The sequence below is a fragment of the Vombatus ursinus genome, unplaced genomic scaffold (genome assembly GCF_900497805.2).
Source record: "Vombatus ursinus unplaced genomic scaffold, bare-nosed wombat genome assembly UNPS02001419.1, whole genome shotgun sequence".
Lineage (NCBI taxonomy): Eukaryota > Metazoa > Chordata > Mammalia > Diprotodontia > Vombatidae > Vombatus > Vombatus ursinus.
This window is the reverse complement of record NW_020941197.1, coordinates 21,686,113-21,711,196: the sequence shown is the minus strand read 5'-3', so window position 1 is coordinate 21,711,196 and position 25,084 is coordinate 21,686,113. Positions and strand designations below refer to the sequence as shown.

Below are 25,084 nucleotides of genomic sequence, written 5' to 3'. Positions count from 1 at the left end.
ACCATCTCAAGGCACTGGTGTGAAATAAGGATACCAGAGGGATGCTTCCTCATTGTTGAATTTATAATTAGAACTGTTCAAAATGGGAATGGGATGCTTTCTAACCTTGTTGAATTTACAATTAGAGTTGTCCAAAATGGGAATAGGGTGCTTCTTAGCATTACTGAATTTACAATTAGATAGGTCCAAAATGGGAGTGGGACACTAGTGTAGTGAGTTCCCTACAACTAGAGGTCTTTGAACAGAGTTTGGGTGACCACTTGACAGGAATGTTGTAAATGAATTTTTTCTGGCGTATTGATGGAAATAGGTGGCCTTTGAAGTTCTTTCCAAGTCTGAAGTTTTTAATTTGACCATTGTTTCTCCTTCTAGAGAGGGGCTATTGAATTTAAACCCATTTTATTTTGGTGATTTAAACCCATTTCATTTTGGTGATTTAAACCCATTTTATTCTCTCCATGTCCCTACCTACAGAAATTCCTCTCTTCCTTGAAGACTCACTTGAGATTCCAGCTCTTCCTCGAAGGTTTTGCTGACCTCCTTCCTCAGCTAAAAGTAACATTTCTCTCCTCAAATTTCTAATGTTTTGATGACTAGGTGGCATAGGGGGTAGAGCACTTGACCTGGAATCAGGAAGATCTGCATTTAAATCCTGCATTAGACATTCACTAGCTGTGTGACCCCGGCTAAGTCACTTTTGCTGTGTCTCACTTCTTTTTCATGTATATAATGAGAGGTTTAGACTCTAAAGATCTATTCCAGCTCTAAATCTATGATCCCATGACCTCTTCTTTGTCTTTATCATATTCTATGTAGTATCACATTTGTCTGTGTACTAGTCATCACGTGCGTTTGATTATAAAGTCTTAGAAAGTGTGGAATGTGTTGCTTTTCAGTGTTGTATCCACAGCACCACAGAGACAGCTTTGAGTAGCAAACAGTGGGCCAACTTTGGAATCAAGTCTGGCCTCTGATACATACTGGCTGCTATCACTGTGGGTGATTGACTTAACCTCTCAGGGCCCAGGCAACTCTTTAATACCGTAAGTTCCAAAATTACTGTATTAAAAGCTTCCTACACCAATAAGACTGTAGGTCTGGACCAAAGACAAAATAATAATCCTTAGCACCTAGCACAGGGTCTGACCCATTGCAGTCACCTAACAATAATGTTCATTGAATTCTTATCTTGGGAAAAACCCCTTCCCATCTCTGGACCTCAGTTTTCTCAAGTATAAAAGTTTGTGGCTATACTAGATGATTTCTAAGGAGTCCCTTCAGTTTTAATTCCTATGATCTTATGAAACAACCCTGGCCCAAGTAGAAGTTAAAATAAAGAAGATGTCCACTTCTAGATGCAAGATTTCTTTTTTTTTTAATTAGGTGAGTATCTAAGAACAATAGGAGAATTGCTGATAAATAAATAGACAACCAAATAAATAAAGTACTGGAGAGGAAAGTACGGGTAGGGGAGTGCTCCCAGGAGAAGCAGGGACATCTTTGCATAGTTCAGAAATGAACACTAGGTGGCAGCGATTTGAAATATGGATTCTCAGCAGAAACGCAGCATTTGCAAAAACCAATAAAGGGAAAGAGGTTTTGAGGAAGAAGAGGAACAGATTGGAAGGTGACTAACTACGTCTTCTTTTTTTCTTTTTTTAACAGAGATCGTGCTGTGAACCTTTCATCCTCTCTACAGGGGAAGAGGAACCGAGGGTTTTACATGATCTGCCGGGGCATCCCATACCCAGTCATCCCAGACTGAGATGCTCCTTTGTTGCTGCCCATCTGTAGGCCTATTACATTCTGTCCTTGGCGAAGCTGCTCTTCAGAAAACCCTCTCCGATTCTGCTGAGCTTTCCTGGACAAAGGAAAGAAGGTGAAATGTCATTATGACCAATTTCCATAGTAATATGAAACTTATTCTTATTACTTTGACCATCTCAAGATAATGTTGTTGGATAAGCTATAACATGACTTCCCAGCAGGTATATCAGAACTTATTGGCAGACTCCAAAGATTTACCTGGTATATCTCCCAGATGGCTGCCACCACCATCCTCTCTCTCCATCTCATCCCTTTCATCCCCGATTCTTATGAAAAAGTTTAGTGAAGCCTGAAGCAATACCCATCCTACCCCCACCCCCACTCCTCTCTCTCTCTTCTCTCTCTTCTCTCTCTCTCTCTCTCTCTCTCTCTCTCTCTCTCTCTCTCATATCAGTTCAAGAATTTCATTGCCAGGGCCGCCCCTAACTCAAGTCTACTCTCATTATTTTGTACCCTATAACGATCCCATTCCTTAGGGGAAATGAAAAGGAGCTTGTCCTAATTTAAAATATGGGGATCTTGGGCTAGGTTGATGATGGGTGGATCAGAGCATCTTATCTAATTCACTCACTGTAGAGATGAGGAAACAGAGATCAAGGCCAGCTAGGTGGTGCAGTGGATAGAGCACTAGGCCTGGAGTCAGGAAGACTTGAGTTCAAATCTGACCTCAGATACTTACTAGCTATGTGACCCTGGGCAAGTCATTTAAGCCTGTTAGCTTCAGTTCCTCATCTGTAAAATGAGCTGGAGAAGGAAATGACAAACTATTCCAGTATCCAAGCAAACCCCAAGTGGGATCATGAAGAGTTGGATACAACAGAGGTCATATATTTTATTAAATAGAAAGTTTGAAAGAAATTCTAGAAAGAGATGCTACTTGAGTCATGATCAAAATACATTTTGGTATTCAAACCATGGCCCATATATGCCACATCATCCCGATCAACTTTACGATAGGAAAAGGCTGGGATAATACCTGAGGATGTAAGAGATGTGAGGGGAGAACCTGAAGCTCTAGCTGGAAAAAAAGTTGGGCAAAAAAGATCACTAGATTTGGAATCTGAGGTTGTTTAGTCATTTTTCCATCATGTCCAACTCTTCATGACCCCATTTGAGATTTTCTCAGCAAAGATTCTGGAATAGTCTGCCATTTCCTTCTCTAGTTCATTTTATATATGAGAAAACTGAGTCAAACAGAGTTAAGTGATTTGCCCTGGGTCACATAGCTAGTAAGTGACTGAGGCCAGATTTGAACTCAGGAAGATGAGTCTTCCTGACTCCAGGCCCAACACTTTGTCCACTGTAGCACCTTAGAATCAGAAGACTTGGGTTCAAATCTCAATTCCACTTCTTAGTTGCTAAATAACTCAGGGCCTCAGTTTCCACATCTGTAAAATGAATGAAATCTCTTTCACTTCCAATTCTATGATCCAATGATCTTACATGTCTTCCCAAATAGCCAGCTTGCATCTGATTCCTTCATTTCGTGTCATGCTGGACAAGATGAAGGTAAGGTCCCTTCCATCTATGCAATTCCGTAATTCTGTGATCCTTGTGTGTTAGACAGAGGGAAGCATGCTGTTGGGACTAGGTAAATAACAGCCAACATCGTCAGCCTCCCTCGCTTCTCTCTGAACACCATTGTTGGCTTTGAGCAAGGTGAATTTGGGATTTTTGTTTTTTCACCTGTGAAACCATGATGGTTCTCCTCTGTAGCAGCCATCATCCTTTGTCACAGCTAAGCTGCCCAGTGCCATCAAGGTCCTCTGCACAGCAGCCATGTCCTTCCCTAGAAATTCATCAACAAAAGGATCAGATTAAAATACATTTCACAGGAAGAAACAAAGCTTTGGGACTGGAGCTCTGGTTGGGTCTCTAGAAGAAGAAGAAAAGAAGCTTTCACTGGTCATGGCAGATAGTCCTAGGGAAGGTAATGTCAAATATATAGAGTATTTCAAAAGTCTTAATACAGTTTTAAACTATTAGGGCTGAAAATTGAAATACCCTATAATTCACTACAAGTCAGTTAATCAATTAACATTTATTAAGTGCTTACTGTTTGCCAGGCACTGTGCTAAGTGTTGAGGATACAAAGAAAGGTAAAAATATAGTCCCTGCTCTAGAGGAGCTCACTATCCTATGGCAGAGACAACACACAAACACTGTACAAACAAGCTATGTATAAGATAAATTAGAAATAACAGAGGGAAGGCACTAGAATTAAGAGGGATTAGGAAAAAACTTCATGCAGAAGGTACAATTTTAGCTGAGACTTGAAGGAAGCCAAGAAAACCAGTAGGTAAAAATGAGGGGGGAGAGCATTCCTTGCATAGGGATAATCAGCAAAAAGGTAGAAAGATGGCGTCATGTCTGAGGAACAGCAAGGAGGCCAGGGTCACTTAATCACAGAGTGGGGAAGGGAGGAGGCATAGGAGGTTTATAAGGCATAAGAAGACTGGAAACGTGTGGGGGCAGATAAGTCGTGAAGGACTTTGAATGTCAGCAGATCTTATATTTGATCCTGGAGGTGATATGGAGTCATTGCTTTTTTTTGTGGGGGTTAAATGGGGCAGGAAAGGGAACATGGTCAGGATAGGAAGATGACTTTAACAGTTGAGTAGAGGAGGGACAGGAGTATAGAGAGACTTGAGATAGGCAGACCTATCAGTCAACTTACTGCAACAGTCCAAGTGAGGTGATGAGAGCCTAAAGTGAGGACAGTGTCAGAAGACAGAAGGGGGTATATTCTAGAGAACATTGCAGAGGTAAAATCAGCAGGCCTTGGCAACAGACTGAATATAGAGGGTGAGAGAGAGAAAGGGGAGGTGAGGATGACACCTACATTACAAGATTGGGTGACTGGCAAGCCCCCAAGTCCCAGGGATAGTTCCAACAGAAAGTATTTCTGAGGTTAAAAGCTTCACAAATTGGATGGGACTGCCTGGATTGAGTAAGTAGCACATTCCAGTCACTGAGTAAGAAATCCTAATCAGTTCACAGTCACTGGGTCATTCTAATTAGTTCACAGTCACTGATTCTAATCAGTTCACAGTTGTTGTGTGGATAATACATTCCAAATAATTAGCAGGTGGCAGGGCTAACACATTCCAGTTCCTTTCCTGAGCGCAGGGTCTCCATTCGCCTTGACATGTTTCTAAGACAATAGATCAGGGGTGGGGAACATGCGGCCTTGAGGGCACTTGTGGCCTTCTAAGTCCATGGGTGTGGGCAGTCTTTTGACTGAGTCCAAGTTTTACAGAACAAATCTTTTTATTAAGGGGATTTGATCTGTGAAGTTAGGATTCAGAGGGCCATATTTGAGGACCTAGAGGGCCACATGTGGCCTTGAGGCTCTAGGTTCCCCACCCCTGCAATAAATCATAGATTGAGAACTAGAACAGGCCTCAGAGGTTGCCTAGGCCAACACCCTCATTTTAGAGATGAGGAAATTGAGGCCCAGAGAAGTTAAGTAATCTGGTCTGAGGTGGGGGAAAGTCTATCCATTTAGTGGCAGGCATAGATGCCTCTGGCTGATAATTTAATAGTAACAATAGCTGCCAATTAGGTCTAGATCCCCAAAGAGATAAAAGAAAAAGGACTTATATGATAATAAGATCCATGTAATAATAATAATGAGAGTAAATACAACAAACAACTTTTATTATGGTGGCAAGGAACTAGAAATTAAGTGAGCTCCCTTCAATCGGGGAATGGTGGAACAAACAATCACATATGAATGGAATAGAGTATATTGTGCTGAAAGAAATGATGAACAGGAAAGGCATGGTTTCAAAGAAACCTGGGAAGACTTATATGAATTGATGCAAAATGAAGTGAGCAGAAGTGGAACAGTTTATAGTACAACAACAACAACAACACTATAAAAATGAACTTTGAAAGATTTAAGAATTCTGATCAATGCAGTGACGAATCGTGATTCCAGAGGAGTGGTGAGAATGCTACCTGTCTCCTAATAGAAAGGTGATGGACTAAATAGACAGAATGAGACACACACTTTCGGATATGGTCAAAGTGAGAATTTGTTTTGCTTAATTATGTATATTTGTTTGTCTTATCTTTTTTATTTTCCCAATGGAAAGATGGGGAGGAGCCTGAGAGGAAAAAATAAATACTCATTAATTGAAAAAAATTCTAGAAAGAACACCTAAAATACTAACTAATAACTCATCTTTATAGACTGTTTGCACTGCATTTTCCTCACCCTGAGTAGTAGGTAGTGCAAGGCTTATTGTCACCATTTTACAGACGTGGTAATTAAGGCATAGAGTGGTGAAATGATTTGCTCGTGGTTACATAGCTATGAGGGGCAGCTAGGAGATGCAGTAGATAGAGTGCCAGACCTGGAGTCAGGAAGACTCATCTTCCTGAGTTCAAATCTAGCCTCAGACACTTCCTAGCTGTGTGACCCTGGGCAAGTCATTCGACCCTATTTGCCTCAATTTCCTCATCTGTAAAATGAACTGGAGAAGGAAATGGCAAACCACTCCAGTACCTTTGCCAAGAAAACCCCAAATGGGCTCACAAAGAAAAGGATGAGACTGAAATGATTGAACAAAAAAGAGACATAGATTAGGTGTCAGGGACATGATTCAAACCCAGTCTTCTGCTTCCAACTATAGCACTCCTTCTACTACAACAAGGTGTGACTCCTCCCTTAAAGAAGGGCACTGCTCCAATGACTGATAACGGGGAGAAAAAATGTAACTGGAGTGATTGGCTCAGCTCACATCGTATAGAGAAATCCCAGGAGGCTTCTGGGGTCTACCTATCTTGGATTAAACTTTAAAAGGTCTATCCATCTATGTACATGAAACTGAGGATTTATTTGTTATTCTGTGAATACACTTTTGGATTTATATAAATCCTGTGTGTGTTGGTAAGTTAATTCCTAGATGCTTAAAGCATTTAGTTGTTATCTTATATAGGTTTTTAATTTTATTCATCTGACTCCAAGGCCAGATTGGACCAGACAGAAAGAATTCATTGAGATCCAAGGATTGACTCCTCTAGTTCATGTTGCTTCGAGAGAGCTGAACAATGCAGACAATAAATAACTGATGCTTGTGTGTGTGGTGGGGGTGGAGGAGGGAGGTAATTTGAGAAGCTGAGTGACCTCTGAGCAGTAGAAGATGTGGTTGGAGAGAGTAGCCTGTTCTCCTCCCCCCCCCACCCCTACTCCTTCCCCTTGCCTTCCCTGATGACAGATGGGCCCAGTGTTGGGGGAGATGTATGGTGAAACTCATGTGATGTTTACAGCAAAGTGAGCAGCACAAAAGAGGGATGTAGTGGAAAGATGAGGAGGACAAAGATTAAAAGGGAAGGCCTGAGTCTGCTGGCCACAGTGTTGAAAGTTTAAAGGCAGGTATTAAAATACCCTCTTTATATCCAGGGTTTCCAAATCTGGCTACTGTGACTCAGTCTTTGGGGAATACAGAATTACAGGGAAAAAACAGATGGAAAGGGAAAATGGAATTTGGAGTTTGAAATGTGGTAGAATAAACAAGGTACCATATAGGAAGTCCAGTTCAAAATTCTCATTTATTTAAGGAGAGACAGGTACTCTCCTATCCCAAATAGTGGATCCTGAGGCCCAGTAACATTAACATATTGTTGTCTTCAAAAATGAAAAGTGATCTTTGAAGAGATGTTGAAACTTGACAAAGTGTTGTGATGGCAGAGAAAGGACTGTGTGGGCAGTCATAGAAAGAAAGGAAAATTCAAGGGATAACAAGGCAACATGGAATAGTAAATAGAGAGGTAGGCTTGGAGTCAAGAAGACCTCAGTTCAAACCAGCTTTTGATATTTACTACCTATGTGATCTTGGACAAGTCACTTACTCTGTATGTGCCTTAGGGACCACCCTTGGATTACTGGATGAGAGCTAGCAGGGTATTTAGAGGTAGGTCATTGATCCTCTCCAGAAGAGGAAACTGAGTCTCAGAGAGGTTAAATAATATGGTCCCAGACTTGTCTAAGTCATAAACTGGATGCTTTCTTCATTGGTGGAGAGAGTTTTCATACTGTGAGTTCCCCGCACTACCAAAATCACAGATACTTCCCGAATTTGTATGGAAATATAGGAGGAACATAGAGACAGAAATTTCTTAAAAGAACGCCCAAAGATAGTAAACCTGACTGAATTTTGGGATATTTGTTGGTACAGGGACAAATAGTATTAAAAGAAGAAAGAATGAGACTGTTAAAGGCAAAGACTTATCATGTGATGATTTGACACCTGGGACAAAGATAGAATCAAGAAGATCTCAGCAGGCTCTAATGAAAAATGAGGAGGCAATTTTAATTACTAATTTCTCTGCGCTTAAAGCAAGACCAAATTAGTTATATTTTAATTGAACTAGACTTTCCCATCACCAAGGCAACTGCTTCAGCCTGACTGTATATTTTAGCTTTCAAAAAATTGCCTCACCCAGCTCATCATAGACAAGGAGGGGAATTGTCCTTCATCTCTTGAATGGAGGGTGACTATCCCTGACCTGGCTATCCTTGGCTTTATCATTTTAAATATATTTTAACAAGAAATAAATAAGATCATGAGATCATAGGTTTACAGCTGGGAGGGACTTTGGGTGTCATCACATCCAAATTTCTCATTTACGCATGAGGAAACTGAGTTTCAGAGGTGAAGGAACTTGCCTAGGGTTACACATCTGTTAACTCTTGGAAGTAGGGTTTTAACACAAATCTTTCTGGCTCTTATCCATTGCACCCAGCTAACTTTGCTTTGTCATTATTATCCCTCTAACTTCTGACATACCTTCTACAATGTATCTGTATAGTCAAGGTAAAGAAAATAATGCAGAAAAAGAAAGAGAAGAAGAAAGCAAATATAGATGAAATTAAAGAAAGATTAAAAAGTCTCCTACTTCATTCAATTTTCACATTTCATACTGGATACCAATCCTTTCAAATAAAAACCCTTAGTCTAAAATGTTTTATTTCAGAGCTACTTATTCTATTTTAGATGAATCATGCATGATTCAAGCTCTTAACTCTTGGAAGACTGGTTGTTTTCATCTTCCATGAACTACCAAAGAGAAGCAATAGGGGCAGCTAGGTGGTGCAGTGGATAAAGCACCGGCCCTGAAGTCAGGAGGACCTGAGTTCAAATCCGGCCTCAGACCAAACACTTGACATGTACTAGCTGTGTGACCTTGGGCAAGTCACTTAACCCTGATTGCCTCACAAAAAACAAAAACAAAAACACACACACACACACACAAAAACCAAAGGGAAGCAATAGCATGGCTGGGGCAACATAAAGACAGTCCAAGGAAATCCTTTACTTCTTGCTTGTTTCTGAAACAGGCATAGAGACTAGACCTGGGATTTCACTGGTATAGAGAACTCCCAGAGGGAGAAAACTCCCCCTACCAATTCAGGTTGGCACCTCCTCTGCAACTTATAGTCTTAGAGAGTTGTCTAGAGCAGCAGTTCTCAAAGTATCATCTTCCCACCCCTGAGGTTCCCCAAGACTTTTTGAGGGGGTCCTTGAGGTCAAACATATTTTCATAATACTGACATTTTAATTTTTAATATAGTAAATGCTGATAGATATAACCTATATAAACAAAAGCTATTGGGGGAATCCTCAATAATTTTAAAGAGTGTAAAGGAGTCCTGAGATCAAAAAGTTTGATTACTGCTAGTCTACGATACTGAGAGATGAAGTGATTTGATCCAGATTACACAGCATACACGTGTCAAAAGCCATACTTGAACCAAGGTCCTCCTGGCTTCAAGGATGTCTCTCTATCCACCATGCCACACTGCCTCTCTGAAATAACCCTGGAATCACCCCTAAAGGTGTGGCCCAGCATATATAAAAAGACCCATTGGAGAAGAGCAGGAGGGAGAGAGGGATGAAATATCTCAGAATGGAGGGTTCTCCCCAGGCTGTTTTACATTTTGGAGCTTGCTTCACCGAGTTTTTTGAGGAAATCCTACAAAGTGGAAAAACAACAGAGGATGTATCCAGAATATGGTTCCATTTCCCTGGAAGGCTATCCAAAACATAGGGGGAATTGAAGGAGAAGAAGAATAGCAGGGTAATGGATCGGAAAGCATGCTGGACTAGAAACAGCAACAATAAAAATCTAGTGGGGGGAAAATAGTTCTAGCTCTGAGAAAAGTCTGACAACCAAGATATATATATATATATATAGGGTATTAGCACAAATGCATGAGACCAAGAGTCATTCCTCAATAGATGAATGCACATTGGATGTAAACCAACAGTTTTCAAAAGAAAAAAATGTAAACTATCAATAATCTTATGAAAAATGCTCCTGATTACTAACACTAAGAGAAATGCAAATTAAAAGAATTGTGAGGTTTCACCTCATGCCAATCACAGAATTTGGGAGTTGGAAGGGACCCCAGTGGCCATCTAGTCCAACTGATAACATGAAAAGGAATCCCGCCCACAACATAGCTGACGAGTGTTCCGTCAGTCTCTGCCTGAAGGTCACCCAGGTGGAAGGACATACCATGTTTTGAAGCAGCCCATTCCACTCTGGGACATCCTCACTTATTAGGAAATTTTCCCCATATTGAACCTAAAATTGTCTTTTTGAAAATTCTATCCATTGTTCTTGGTTCTGACCCTCTGGAGTCAAAAGACCAAGTCTGATTGCTCCTCCACATACCAGCTCTTCAAATCAAATTGTCAAAGATGATTTAAAAAGAAAAAAGAAATAATAAGTGTTGGAGAAGCTCTAAGAAATTAGACAACCTATGAGTTGATCCAACCATCCAGGAAAAGTATTTGGAATATATGAAAAGAGAGACTAAAATGCACTTGTCCTTCATCCCAAATACTAAGCATATACAATAAGGAAGTCAAAGAAAGAGAAAACAATCCCATATAGACCAAAATATTCATAGCAGCAATTTGTGTGCTAACAAAAAACCAAAAAACAAAGTAGGTGTCCATTGAATGGGAAATGGTTGAATAAATTGTAATACTGGAATGTAATGGGATTTTTGTTGTGCCATTCAAAAGAATGAATATAAGTAGCTTAAAGAAACTTGGGAAGAGTTGGTTGCCTTTGTTTGAAGTGATTCTGAGGGAAAACTCCTCCACCAAAAACACAACCACGAAATCAATAAATGCAAAGGATTCAATAACATAAAGGAAAATAATACCAAAAACCAACATAAATTAGATTCATGCAATGACAAATCTTGATCCCAGAAGAAAGCTGATGATATGTATTTCCCTCCTCTCTGTCAAGACATGGTAGATTACAGATGCAGAATGTTTTATACTCTGTCAGACGTGGTGGAAACAGGTTCCTTTTTGTTTCTCTTTGTTATAGAAGGAGGAGTTATTAGGAAATGACAAGGTTGCAAAAATAACCCCCAAAACATAAATAAAACTTTTTAAGGAAAAAAAAGGATGATGAACTTGGTGTCCGAAGAGAGCCATGTTTGAATCCTGATTACAACTTTTTTTTTTTTAGCAGTGTGGACCTGTGTAAGTCACTTATACTTCACGAGTTTCAGTTTCTCCATCCACAAATGAAAGGAAAGATCTCTGATTTCTTCATTGTGTAGCTCTAAACCTGTCTCTGATTTTAGTCTATAAGTACAAGGGAGTTGCCAGAGGCACAAAGAAATTAGATGATTTGAGCTGGGTCACATAGCCAGAAAATGTCAGTCTGAATTTGAAACGGAAGGCTTCCTGATGACATTCTTAGCATTTTTCCCACAGCAACACATTGATTTTTCTCCATTGGTAAAAATGATATGAACACTGGGACTACTCATCTCAAGGGAGAAAGGGTATTGAGAGCAAGTATTAAGTCCTAATAGTGCTATATAAAAGTGAGCTATTGTTACAGATGCACAGGGCAGAACGCCTTCCCCAATCTTTCTGTTGGTCAGAAGCTGTAAAACGATTAAGCTAATTACAATGCCTAATGTAACTTGAGAAATGTCTCCCAGGCAGAACCCTAAAATACTTCACAAACTGAAAGATTTCCTCCTCCATGGAAACACAGCTTAGCTGTCGCTGGAGTTAAGTGCTGCTACTGCTGCCCAGGAAGGGACTACGTGGCAATGCCCACTTCCTCCCCCAGCAGCCTGGGGAAAACATAGGAGCATATGTAAGCTTCCCTTCCACTCAAACTCCAACTTAAGTCATATTTTCATATATCTAGTGAAGGTATAAATGACAAAATGAGAAAGAGACAGAGGCATCTTTGCATATACTTAAAAGCCACATTTGAAACTCTTCTGTGAATTACAGATGAAGTCTTTCTATTCAGTTTCTTCCTCCCCCCATGCCAAAGAATTGCTTCAGCTCATCACTCTTATTTCCCAGAAACTATCAAGGCATAGAACTCTCCATCCACTTCCCAACACCACTGCACTTTCCATCCTCTATTCCAAGGATTCTCAAAATTTTTCAGTCCCCTTGACCCTTGACTTTTTAGTAAAATTTCTTGGACTTCCTATTCAAAATGAAGGAAAATACATTCTAGAGTTTACCATGCATATGCATATAAGAAATGTAATCAATTGATTACTTTCAATAAGATTAGTTATTAACCAAATATTCATCATACCCTTCTTGTAGTATGGGGACTTGAGCACCCTGGGTTGGAAATCCCTGCTCTAACCTTCATAAGCAGGGACTCCAGGACTCCTTCAGAGATTTAGCTCAGGTTTGAGGAGGGGGGCAGGGATCTCAGACATGTCCCAAGTCTTCTCCTCTAAGACCAGGAAAGCTTTGGCATTGGGGAACCTTCCTGGAAATAGAGAGCCCTTTCTCTGTATCATATCCAGGAACAGTCTCTAGAGGGTTAGTATCTGACAAAAGCCTGGCATAGTATACAGAATACCAGACCTAGAATCAGGAAGAACTAAATTCTAATCCTGTCTCAAGCATACTTACTAACTGTGTGACCCTGGGCAAGTCACTTAACCTTGTTTGCCTCAGTTTCTTCATCTTTAACATGATCAGGAGAAAGGAATGGCAAACCACTTTAGTATCTTTGCCAAGAAAATCCCAAATGCGGTCACAAAGAGTGAGATATGACTGAAAACAACTGAACAACAACAAGAACCACACCAGTCTAGTTCACACGGTTATTAGGAATAATTAGCCCATCCTGGTGACTGTCGACTATGTTATACATCCAAATAAATTCCTCTTTAACCAGAATTTTCACCAATATAGTCAGTCAATAAGCATTTATTTATTAAGTATGCGCTATATGCCAGGCACTATGCTCCATGCTGGGGGGATATGACAAAGGGCAAAAGACAATGCCTGCCCTTGGGGTGCTCATATTCCAAAGGGGGAGACATGTAAACAAATAAGTACAAGGAAGAAAGACAGAGAGTAGATGGAAGGTGAGCTGAAAAGGGGTAGGTCTTAGCAGCTAGGGACCAAGAAAGACATCCTGCAGAAGGTAGAACTTGAGCTCAGTCTCAGTCAGCTTATATTCCACATTTACACTAACTCTTAGAAACAAAAGTCAGGGCTGACTCCATGGGAACCATGAAGATGGCCCTCTGCCTCTACTGGAGCTTTTGTCTAAACAGGAAGAGGGAGTAGTTTTCCCTCTGTAAACAGAGTCAGTGCCACTGCCATCACTGCCTTGGGGAAGCACCAGTAACAGCTGTCCAACTGGAAAGAGGACCAGATGCTACAAGAATCAGGGTGCTAGAAACAGACTACAGAGTGTCTAGGGGACCATTTCCCCTCCACCAGCTCGCAATGGGATGAGGATATAGTTATAGCAATTTGTCAAGGAAAGAAGAAAGAGATAATAGGGAAAGGAGGAGAGGAGACAAGGCAACAAAAAAAAAAAGTGAGCTGCCCTCTCACCTTATTAGTTATGGTATGGCAGGACATAATAGATGGGGTGGGGGAGGGGAATCGCCTCAGAATAAAATACAAACCCTTTAGTCTGGCATTTGACCTCCCCACCTGTCAAAATCTGGTTCCAACCCATGTTTCTAATCCCTATTTCAACCTACTTGGATATCTCTCTCCCCCTCATATGCTTGCCACTCTAGTCTAGACCCTGTCACCTCTCATCTCAGCTATTACAAACGAAGTCCCTTTTGGACCCTCTTCAATCCCTCCCTTTTCCAATCCATTCTCTATAAAAACAATCTTCCTGAGATACCAGTGTATCCACGTTACTCCCCTGCTCAGATATTTTCTATTGCCTCTAGGAAAAAACACAGAATGCTCCATTGAACGTCCCTTACAAATCCAGTCAAACTGGGTTACTAGTCATTGGCTGATCTCATCCTGCCTTCTCTCACCTCCATACATTTGCCCCAGCTTCTCTGCATTGCCTGAAATAAAATTCTCTCCATATCTCTTCCTGCTGAAATCCTCCTTTTCTTTCAAGATCCAGAGCAAATGCTGCCTCCTGCGTGAATCCTCCCTTCATTATCCCCAGTTAAAAAGACCCTACACTACAACATCCCTCACGCCACTTTGTTCCTACATATTTAATGATATTTTAATTTTACATGCAACATGCCCTCCATTCCTAATAAGAATGTAAAATATTAAAGACAAGGCTTGTCATTTTTTAACTTTCTATCCCCAGAACCTAGTATATAGCTATGGGGAACTATGGTTTTATTAGTATTACATGGGGTGACTCCCTCCAGCAACACAAGTCTATATCTTCTTTGAAGCTTACAGTCTTAGAGGATTGTCTGGGTCAATGAGAGGTTAAGTGACTTGCCCAGGGTCACACATCCAGTATGTGTCACAGACTTGAACCCAGATCTTTCCCACTTCAAGGTCAGTTCTCTATCTGCTACACCACATTACCTCTCACAGAGCCTACTGGAAGGGATATACTCATTTAGCTAAGGGAACAGGCACAGTCTAAGGCCTGCTCCAAAGAAGAGTGAAAGCCAGCAAGGCAATTCATTTTAGTCAAGATGAGTTATTTGTTAATAGATGCAATTTGAGAAGCTTTCTCAGTTTTTATTCTCCCTCCTGCTCCTTCCATTAGCTGCAAAAAGTATAGGATAAATTGCCTACATATTGCTTATTTCTATGATTTTGTACCACTCAACTTTCTCTGATCTAGGCACAGTTGATAAGGATCTCTTCCTTGATACACCTAATGATGATGAGGAGGAGAAAGATAAAACCCACCACATAGCACACACCTTGGTCAAACAAGTGATTTGATCTTCAAGATCCAGAGAGTCAGCAAGGATGGATGAGTACTGTACCTTCCCCAAAAGACAAGCAATATTATTCCATGAAAAGAGCAACAGATTTGAATTTAGAGGATCTGGATTCAAACCCAGCCCTTCTACTTAGCATCTACTACTGTGTGACTTTTTATAGATGTTTCCTCATCTATAAAATAAGGTGTGGTGCTAGATGATCTCTGAGACCCTTTCTAGCTCTAAATCTACGCTCCCTTGATTCAGGAAACTGTTGTTCAAAGAAAATGCCCAAATAATCTACCCTTAACTATTTAAGAGGTCAGGGTCTAAATCTATGGTCTGATATGATTCTTTGACTTTTCCGTGTCAGAACTTTGAACAACCGATCAGCCCGTTCACTTACCATGCTCCTGCTACTGCCACAAGGAAGAGATTTAACAATATTCCCCCAAAATACAAATTGTGGGGTAGTAATCTAATGGAATACTACCGCCTTATGGGAAAAGATGAATATGAAGATATAGAGAAACATAGGAAGAATTATATGGACAGACAGCAAAGTGAAGTAAGCAGAACCAGAAAAACAATATATACAATGCTTACAACTAAGTAAACAGGGAAAACAACAAAAATCCTAAATGTGGTGCAATTATAATGACCAAAGTTGACCCAAAAGAAAAAAAAAGAAAAAATACACCCCCTCTTCCTTATTTGTAGAAATGGGTGATAGTGTTTATGGATGTGGATGATTGGATATACCATCAGATATATTGGTAAGTTTTCTAGAACTGCTTTGGGTTTTTTCCCCCTTCTATTTTTCTTTTGTATTTTTTTGTTGCGAGGGATGGCTTGCTGGGTAAAGAAGATGAAGAGATCTATTTGGAAATGAAGGTGAAAAAAACCAAAAACTAGCAATAAAAATATTTTAAAAACAATAGTGTCACTATCATGATCCATCATCTGTTTACATTGTTCCTGGTCCAACATTGAAAAGAAGCCTAGTGTTGTCTTGAATGTTTCATTCTCTTTGATCTAAATTTTACAAATTGATATCTTATGTGTAGTCTGCACTATTCAGAGAACGCTGGGGAAGTTTTTTAGAAACAGTGGGTCCTTTCTGATTGCTTTAGAGTTCACTGCAAATATAATAGAAATGATAATGCTATAGTAATATAATCTCATGAATTACATAACACTTTAAACTTTACAAAGCATTTTCCTTACAATAAGCCTATGAAATAGGGCACATCTTATCTCCATTTTATAAGTCCAGAAACTGAGATCTAGAGTGAGTTAAAGTCACACATCTAGCATGTATTACAGACAAAACTAAAACCCACATCTTCTGTTGTCTCAGTTTCTTCATCTGCAAAAAGGGGACAATAATAGCACCTACCTCCTAGGGTTATTGTGAGGATTAAATATGATAATATTTGTAAAGCACTTAGAACAATGCCTGGTACATAGTAGGCACTATAAAATGCTGTTATTATCATTACCATTATTCTGCCTCCAAAGCTAGTGTTCTTAAGACTATGCTTTTCCAGCTTCTCTGCCAAAAGGGGATTTCAAGTTATCGAATTCTAAGTGCATCTAGAGTCCCATCCTACTTGAATAATTGAAAACTCAAGATGAGGAGGCATTTGGCCAGTCTTTCCTCCTGAGTTTCTGTGAACGCATGGCACAAGAGCATCACCTGGGGCCATTGGATGCCTGCAAGTTTGCTGTGGGCCCCGGACCAGAGGGAGGAGAAGAGAAGCAGACAGCAAAGACAAATGTAAGTGGTAATGAAGTGTCCTGAGGACAGACACAGCAGAAAGAGGGGGGATTTGGGGTCAGAAGTTGTTGTTGCTCAGTCATTCAATCATGGCCAACTTTTCATGACTCCATGGTCTTGTCATGGGGTTTTCTTGGCAAGGATACCAGAATAGTTTGTTGTTTCCTACTCCCCCATGTTACAGATGAGAAATTGAGGCAAATAGTAAATGATTTGCCCAGGATCACACAGCTCGTAAGTATCTGAGGCCAGATTTGACCTTAGATCTTATTGACCTCAGGCTTGGTACTCTGTCCACTGTACCACCTAGCTGCCTCAAGGACTTGGGTTCAAATCCCATTTCTGATTCTTTCTATCTGTATGGCCTTGGGCAAGTCACTTAATTTCTCTATGCCTCAGCTTCATCATATGTAAAATGAGAAGGTTGGATTGGATGACCTTTGAGGTCCCTTCAAGTTCTAAATCCATGTTCTTTTCATTACAGTGGCATAGGGCAGGGCAGGATGACCAAGACAAGCTATTAGTTTCGAATGTATCTGACCTGGAGGCTCTGCAGAGGGGGATGGGGAGGAGAAAAGGGATGGAAGAGGGAGGCACCTAGCAATGCATGCATCTGGGGATTTAAATGATCTGCAATGCTGGGCGATAGGGCTAACCTATAGCTGGTGTTATCACTGTATATGCACATACACACACACACACACACACACACACACACGCCCTTGTAATACTGTCTTGCCATCCTCTCTCTAAGCTGAGAGCTTTTATGCCTCAGTGATTCTCCTCCACCTGTTCAGCTGCTCCTCTAAACAGATGCCTCCTCATGATGCCTGGCTTGGCTCCTGCTCCTGCTTCCTGGGCTTCATCAGCCACTGCTGTGCCAGTTCTGAGTCATCTCTCTCCCTTTACTCACTGCTCTCTGGGCATTTCACCTGAGGTTCCATCCTGTCTCCTCTGCTCTTCACCCTCCAGATTGCCCTCTCCTCTCCCCAGAGCTCTCCCTTCTTCCTGCCAATGGTATAATCAACAGCCCTGGTTTGAGCTCCAGGGGGTGACATCCATAAGCCTTCTGGGTTTCTATCATCTTTACCCAGCATTAAGAAGCCATAGTTCAAATACTAACAACCGCTGACATTTAAATAGGCTTTGCAAAAGCATTTTATATAGGAACACAGATTTTGGTGTGGTGGATAGAGTGTTGGCCATGGAATCAGGAAGACATGAGTTTAAACCCAGCCTCAGACACTTACTAGCTGTGTGACCCTGGATAAGTCACTTAACCCTGTTTTCCTCAGTTTCTTCCTCTGTAAAATGAGTTGGAGAAGGAAATGGCAAACCACTCCTGTACCTATGCCAAGAAAACCCCAAATGGGGTCATGAAAAGTTGGACACAACTAATCAACCAAAAAAATCTATTTGAGGAATAGAAAGAGCCACAAAGATCATCTAGTCCAACCCTTTCATTTTACAGATGAGGAAATTGAGGCCCAGAGAGGTGAAGTAACTCGCCCAAGAAAACACAGGTAATAAAGTAGAAGAGCCAGGATTCAAGACTAATTCTGATTCTAAACCCAGTGCTCTCTCCAAGGTACCACACTATCTTTAAATCTATTAGCTTCTTTGTTCTCCACAATACTATGAAGCAGGGAATACAGACATTATTTTCACACCTACTTTTAGATGAGGAAACTGGTTCATCTCCATTTTATAGAGGGGAAAACTGAGCCTCCCCGATATTAAATCAATAGCCCTAAGTCACAGAACTAGTAAGTTGTAGAACCAGAATTTAAATTTGCTTCCTCTCCCTCCAGAGTCAGTGCTCCTTCCACTATGCCTCAGCTGCCCCATTGCAGCCTCCTTGTCCATTTCTCATTTAATTCAGTCCCACAGCTTGGATGTCTATGGCAATCATTCATTTGGAATTCAGTTGCACCCTTATCCCCTTCACCATAATCAGACACACATTCTGACCCTGATTTTGCCTCCTGTTCTCCATGTTCAACTCATTAACTGAGAGAACCTCTTCAGGCATAGCCCTCAAAGCAAGCTTTTGCTTCTCACCTCCCACTAGTGTCTTTCCACCCTCCCTCCACCTCTCCTATTACTGAGAATACATTTTGAAAGAGATGGGCACCTGAAGACAAAGGCAGCAATGTTGACAAGCTGGAGTCCTTCTAGAGAAGCATAACCAAGATGGTGAGGACAATGGAAACTATGCCTTGTAATAATCAGTAGAAGGAATTGGGGAAGGTTAGTCTGAAGCAGAGATACCAGGTGTAGTACGACAGCTATCTTGAAGGATTTAAAAGACTGTTACGTAAAAGAAGAATTATATTTGTTCAGGAAATGAAATTAGGAATGATAAATGGAAGTTATAGAAAGATTTAGGCTTAGCATAAGGAAAGATTTCCTAATAATTAGAGCTAATAAAATGGAAGAGGCTACATAGGAAGTCATGAATTCCCCTCACTGGTGGTCCTCAAACAGGCTGGGAGACTACTTGCCAGGGATGTTGTCAAGAGAATTCCTGTTCAGGTACACCATGAACAAGATGGTGTCTGAAGCCATTTCCACCTCTGAGATTCTGTGGTTCTGCAATTCTATATTCTGGATCTCTCTCCATTTTTCTCTCATTTGTTTAAGGTTCCCCTTCCTGCTACTATCTTATTTGCTAGTTTGAGTTCTAGGTCACACTCATGATCCCATTAGCCTCCACCTACCTTAAGACTTCAAAATGTATAGCAAGAGTAGAAGTGCAGGAGCAGAGAACGAGTCTACCTTCCTTGGTTCTACCCATTAAGGGATGGGAGCAATAGTACAAATCAATCAAGGAAGCAGCATGATGCAATGGAAAGCCTGGGGGATTTGGAGACAGAGAACCTGGATTCAGAACTTGACTCTCTAGGTCTCAGTGTCTTCATCTATAAAATAAAAATGAAATAAATGGCCTCTGAGGTCCCTTCTAGCTCTAACTCTTGCTGTTAATCAGACATGTCCAAATCTAAAAAACCCATTTAGGGTTTTCTTGGCAAAGATACTGAAGTGGTTTGCCACTTCCTTCTTCAATTCATTTTACAGATGAGAAAATTGAGGCAAGCAAGGTCAAGCGACTTGCTCAGGGTCACAGAACTAGTGTCTGAGACCAGATCTGAACTCATGTCTTCCTGATTCCAGGTCTGGCCCTCTATCTACTGCACCACCTGGTTGCTAAGGTGCTTTAAAAAAAAGGCTTCAATTAAATCTGTAATCTCATTAATGTGACTCTTCCCACTACCATTGCATATCACAATTGCTTGATGGTCTTTTACTCTGTGTAATTCTAATCCATTTTTCCAGTAGATCTTTCAAAGGGGTGCTATCCAATGTGCTAGAAACCTTCCTCTAGGTCTTCTCATGTTATCAAAGCTTTAAACTGCACCAAGACTTTTTTGGTATTTCTTGGGTGCCACTTATAGCCCCAAGTTATACCTTTTCCCTCTTTGATAGAACATGACTGGCCCACCTCCTTTTTTGATCACACATTTTTTTCAATGATGTCATCAAAAGGGGTTGATAATAGCCATCCACAAAGATTGTAAGGCATTTAATGGAATTTGACAAAACCTAGGAAGATATTCCTTTTTTAGGTGCTTAAAGAAAGCTGTATTTCAAATCTGGCCTCAGACACTTGACACTTACTAGCTGTGTGATCCTGGGCAAGTCACTTAACCCCATTGCCTAACTAAAAAAAAGATAAAGCTATAGAAAATAACATGTAAACATAATCTTTACAGACCACATGCCACCATCCATCCTCCCTCCAAGTGCCCTCTTTTGTATTCTTTGTACCTTAATTTGTGTCAATTTCCCATGAAAAAACCAAGGCCTCTGTGCTGGCTCACTCTGTCCTGTACAGTATCCAAACCTACTTATGCTTTCTGCTTAAAGTAGTTAATATTAATAGCAGTTTTTAAATAGCTAAAGAAAGCTGAGCATCTGCAAAGAATGGAACATATAATGACTACTTGGTATCATCATCATTATCATTATGTCTAATTAATGGAAGCCCATAACCTAAATCTAGGACCTGTTTTTGCATGATGACTTGTGTTAAAATCTATTTTAGTCCAGAGGGTTTGTATGAAGGCTAGAAAGAGCACTGCCTCTGAAATCAAAGGACATGAGTTCAAATCTCACCTCTGATGCCTACTACCTATGTCATCTTGGACACTTAACTTCCCTGGTCCTCAATTTTCTTATCATAAAATTAGGGGATTAGACTAGATGGTCATTAAGTTCTTTCTAGCTCCTGATCTATAATCCTATCATCTGTTCTTTAAAAGGTTTGGGTAGTAAGTGCTTAGATATTGGGTGTCCTTAATAACCTCAAAGATCCCTTCCTTTCCACTGTGGCACAGCAGAAGAAGTACTCACTTTGGGATTAGGGGATCTGATTCAAATCCTGATGTTCTCACTTCTTTCCTGTGTGACCTTGGGCAAGCCACTTAATGTCTCTGGGCCTCATTTTCCTCATTGCAAAAAGAGGAGGTAGGACTTGATGTTCTCTGAGCTCCCTTCCAGCTGTAAAGCTATCATCTCATGAAATCCTCAGTTTCTATGATGATTATACCATACTATGAATCTCAGCTACTCATTTCTTTTTCTTTTTCAGGAAGGTAACCATGTTTCCTCTGTCTCTTTTTCATAGAGGTATTATCAAGAATAATGGTACAAATCATTTTTCATGAATTAGGTTTCTTAGCAGGAAGGTACTAGTACTAGTTCAACCTAAGGTGGCATTAGCTGGAAGGCTGGCTCTTTTAGCCATTAACACTCAATACACTCTAAAATACTATTATGTCTAATAGTGAGAAAACACCATTATCACCAGTTAGCCCCATGTGATAACAACCCATTCGGATCACTGCGTCATTGATTTGCTCCAATGGGTCTTTTGAGACAGCCAATAACAATAAACAGATGAAAGAACAGTTGATTCAGTAGCCATTGTCTATCTCTTAGTGATTCAAGCAGGCTTTATAGGAAACATAGGCAACAAAACCAGAAATGCATGTGGAGGATGTAGTGAACTCCTAGGTAACTGTTAACTTCAAGTTAGGGTTATCATCCACCTTCCAGATTTTATGACAAAAACTAAAAAAAAGTCATTTTTGCATTAATACCAATAATTGATGGAAAGCATATCCTCTTCCCCATACCACTTTTCTATTAGCTGATATTTGTTTGGGGAAAGTATGTTGTGGGTGAGGTAAAAGAAATAAGATATATTTAGTCAATATTTTTTCTTCCAAATGATGCCCTTTGGTTATTTGTCAAATTGAAAATGTTCCAGGATATCCTCAATGTGAGACCTCTACCACAAAAGGGATCCAACACACCATTGACAGAGCATTATGATAACAAAAAACTGACAGGCAATTGGGATAATGGCACTAGAAGATGTCTCTGGGTAGAGGAAAGAATCAAAGTGAGAGGTGAGAAAAAGACAGACAAACACACAGAGACAGAGAGAGAAAAATGAAAAATGGAAGGATGGAAAGAAAAAGATGAGGGAGAAGAAAAGAAAGAAGGAAGGGTGAAGGAAGAAAGAAAGGAAGGAAGGAAAGAAGGAAAGAAGGAAGGAAGAGAAGGAAGGGAGAAAGAGAAGGAAGAAGGAAGGAAAGAAGGGGAGGGAGGAAGGAAATTTCTTTTGTTAATACACGCATCAGTTGTTTGCCCAAAAACACTTCATTTGTTTACCTTCCCATAGATCCACAGTCTGAAAAATATCTGTGGTCCTGACTCCATAGATTTCAGCAGCCTTTAAAAATTGAGAGATTTGCTCCATCTGCTTGAAAGCCATTTTTGACTCTGAGATCTTTGGAATTGGCTCTTGTCCTGTTGGATGTAAACTATTTATCAACTTGCACAGCACCTGAAAAAGGAAAGAGGGAGCGAAGAGTCTGTCTAATATTGTTAGTTACAGGTCACTAAAAGAAAAAGCAAGTCCTAACGCACGCAACTTGCACAATGGGCAGTATGGGGGGGGGGGGCAGGGAAAGGTGTGGCACTTCACACAAGAAAATGAAATGATCCAAGTCCTCCTCCCAATGCTGCAAATGATTTGCTGTGCAATCACAAACAAGCCAACTAACCTCCCTGAACAAGCAAGTCTGTTGACACCCGGGGAAATCAGGACCCAAACTTCATAAGATAGTGTTGATGAGCAATTAATTACTGGGGATGGCTGCTGCAGGGAAGTTATTTCAGTAGCATTTGTCATCTATTTACTTATTCATTTTTTAAAAATTTCTATCCAAAGACTGAAATCAAGCTTGATGATCAACTAAGCACATGCTACTGCTATGACAAAGAACTGAATTAGAAAATTTATTTAATCTTCCTCCATAGCAAAACACACACACACTCTCTCACACTCGAACACACACATACACACACAACCTACAAAAAGTCCAAACCAAGAAATGGAGTGAAGGTATATGCTAAATATTATGTAACAGTAAATCTCAGCATGAGGGCAGGGCTGGTAGGATTGCTTGAGTCACAAGCTCATGTAGGCAGCACTCTATCTCCCTGAAAGCATCTGGTTGAAAAACAATCATTAAATAATGATCTCCTTGGGCTTCACAGTAGCTTCAGCTCTGGTCTCCTTAACAAAGCAATAGGACCACCACAACACGAGATGGAAACCAACCAGGGGGAAAACAAAAACAAAAACAAAACAAACAAACAAACAAAAAGATTCTGAAATAAATTAATGGACCATGGGTGGCTGATGCTGGTAGAGGATTTAAAAGAAACAAAAACAAAAAACAGTGAAAGTGAAAAGGAACTATTGCCTCTTTTAAGAGAGGATGAGTCGGTTTGAAATTGTCTGCAATTTCCTCCAAAGTTATCAGAAATACCTGGGAGGCATGGAAAGCCTACCAAGCTAACTAGAAAGGGAGTTGTCCAGGCGGGCCAGTGTGAACCATGGAGAGACCAGGAGATTGTTAATCCTTGAATTGTCAGCCTAGCAACACAAACCAGCAGCCTATCTATAGAGGATAGCGGGGAGATGCGTTCCTAGTATGCCAACTTACCTCGGCCACCAGAAACAAAAGCTCAGTCAATACTTACCGTTCCATCCATTAACCAGTTCTGAAAATTGGTCCGGCCAGGGGATGGGTGCTCTAAGTCCTCTCCACACTGCAGAATAATCCAGTCCACTAGTCTATTCTCCAAGTCCTGATCATACTTCTGTTCGATCTTTTCCTGCACCTCCCGGCTTAAACCATAACTTGGTCCCCTGTTAGCCATCTCTGGAAGAGAAGAGATAACACAGCCGTCATTCAAACAATAGCAGCAGCCGCCTCCCCGGGATCCCAGACCAATGCAGCGGTGGCTTCGGTTTAAAGGGCCAGGAAGAAAATGTAAGGAGTCTCAGCTGCAGCTGCAGGGGCAGTAACAACAGGAGCACGTACAAACGAGGGAGGGAGGTTGGGGGGGAGGGGAAGAGGGGGTGCACTTTAAATCGAGAGAGTGAGCAGGGCTTCTCCTGGATCCAGAAAAGGAAAATGCAACAATATTCGGGTGGAGCTTTAATTCAATCCCCAACAAATCCAGAAAGGGAAGTAGGATCCCTGAACACCCCCAGTTTGTCAGGGGTGGGGGATGGGGGGAGGGAGGAAGAGAGAGAGAGAGAGAGAGAGAGAGAGAGAGAGAGAGAGAGAGAGATACTGTACATGGAAGCTTAATGAAACTTGAATGGAAGTCAGCTAGCAGGGGAGATTTGGTGGCGTTTTCCCCCCAGTTCAGTCGCTCTTTGGGAAGGCTGAAACCATAGGATCTAAAGGAGCTGGTCATTAACAGGCAGAGCAGGAGACTGGCTGGATGCTGTGCTGCTGATGCTGCATGGTGATCTGGAGAAGGACACACTGATTTGATTTTCTCATGTATAGGGAGGGTCAGACCAGGGGCGTTGCTAAGAGCCCTACTAGGGGCCAGCCCACTTCTGCCACAGTCACTCAAGCCTGCACTACCCATCTCTCCTCCTGCATAATTCTTTCCCCTCCCCTTGGGAGAAGGGATGAGAATAAGAGGCAGGCTGTGGTCTAAAGAAGGACAATAGATCTGGGGCTGGGGCAGAAAGGGAGAAATGGGAGGGGGTGTTGAAGGGAGGAGTATATAAATCTCTAGAGAGTCTTTTGTATCTACTGCCCATCTGGTATAAAGAAACAAACCACTTTCCTCCATTGTCCACCATTGCAAGAAGCATGGGGCTGATTGCCTCTGACTTT

The 25,084-nt window shown here is 41.0% G+C and overlaps 1 protein-coding gene across 1 annotated transcript; it reads right to left on the bottom strand.

Moving 5' to 3' along the window:
- Positions 1 to 1,424: 1,424 nt before the first annotated feature.
- Positions 1,425 to 24,691, bottom strand: TAGLN3 (transgelin 3). Its single transcript, XM_027868224.1, has 5 exons — positions 24,530 to 24,691; positions 23,925 to 24,106; positions 22,545 to 22,719; positions 3,514 to 3,616; positions 1,425 to 1,861 (listed from the first exon to the last, which is right to left on the bottom strand). The coding sequence occupies exons 2-5, from the start codon at positions 24,102 to 24,104 to the stop codon at positions 1,720 to 1,722; spliced, it is 600 nt and encodes a 199-aa protein (XP_027724025.1). The 5' UTR covers positions 24,105 to 24,106; positions 24,530 to 24,691; the 3' UTR covers positions 1,425 to 1,719.
- Positions 24,692 to 25,084: the final 393 nt, after the last annotated feature.

Excerpts from the sequence above, each read along its gene's own strand:
- TAGLN3 (XM_027868224.1), bottom strand. The coding sequence starts at position 24,104 with ATGGCTAACAGGGGACCAAGTTATGGTTTAAGCCGGGAGGTGCAGGAA. Across the intron at positions 22,720-23,924 it reads ACTGGTTAATGGATGGAACG|GTGCTGTGCAAGTTGATAAA; the intron begins GTAAGTATTGAC and ends TTCCTTTTTCAG. Across the intron at positions 3,617-22,544 it reads GACTGTGGATCTATGGGAAG|GGAAGGACATGGCTGCTGTG; the intron begins GTAAACAAATGA and ends ATGAATTTCTAG.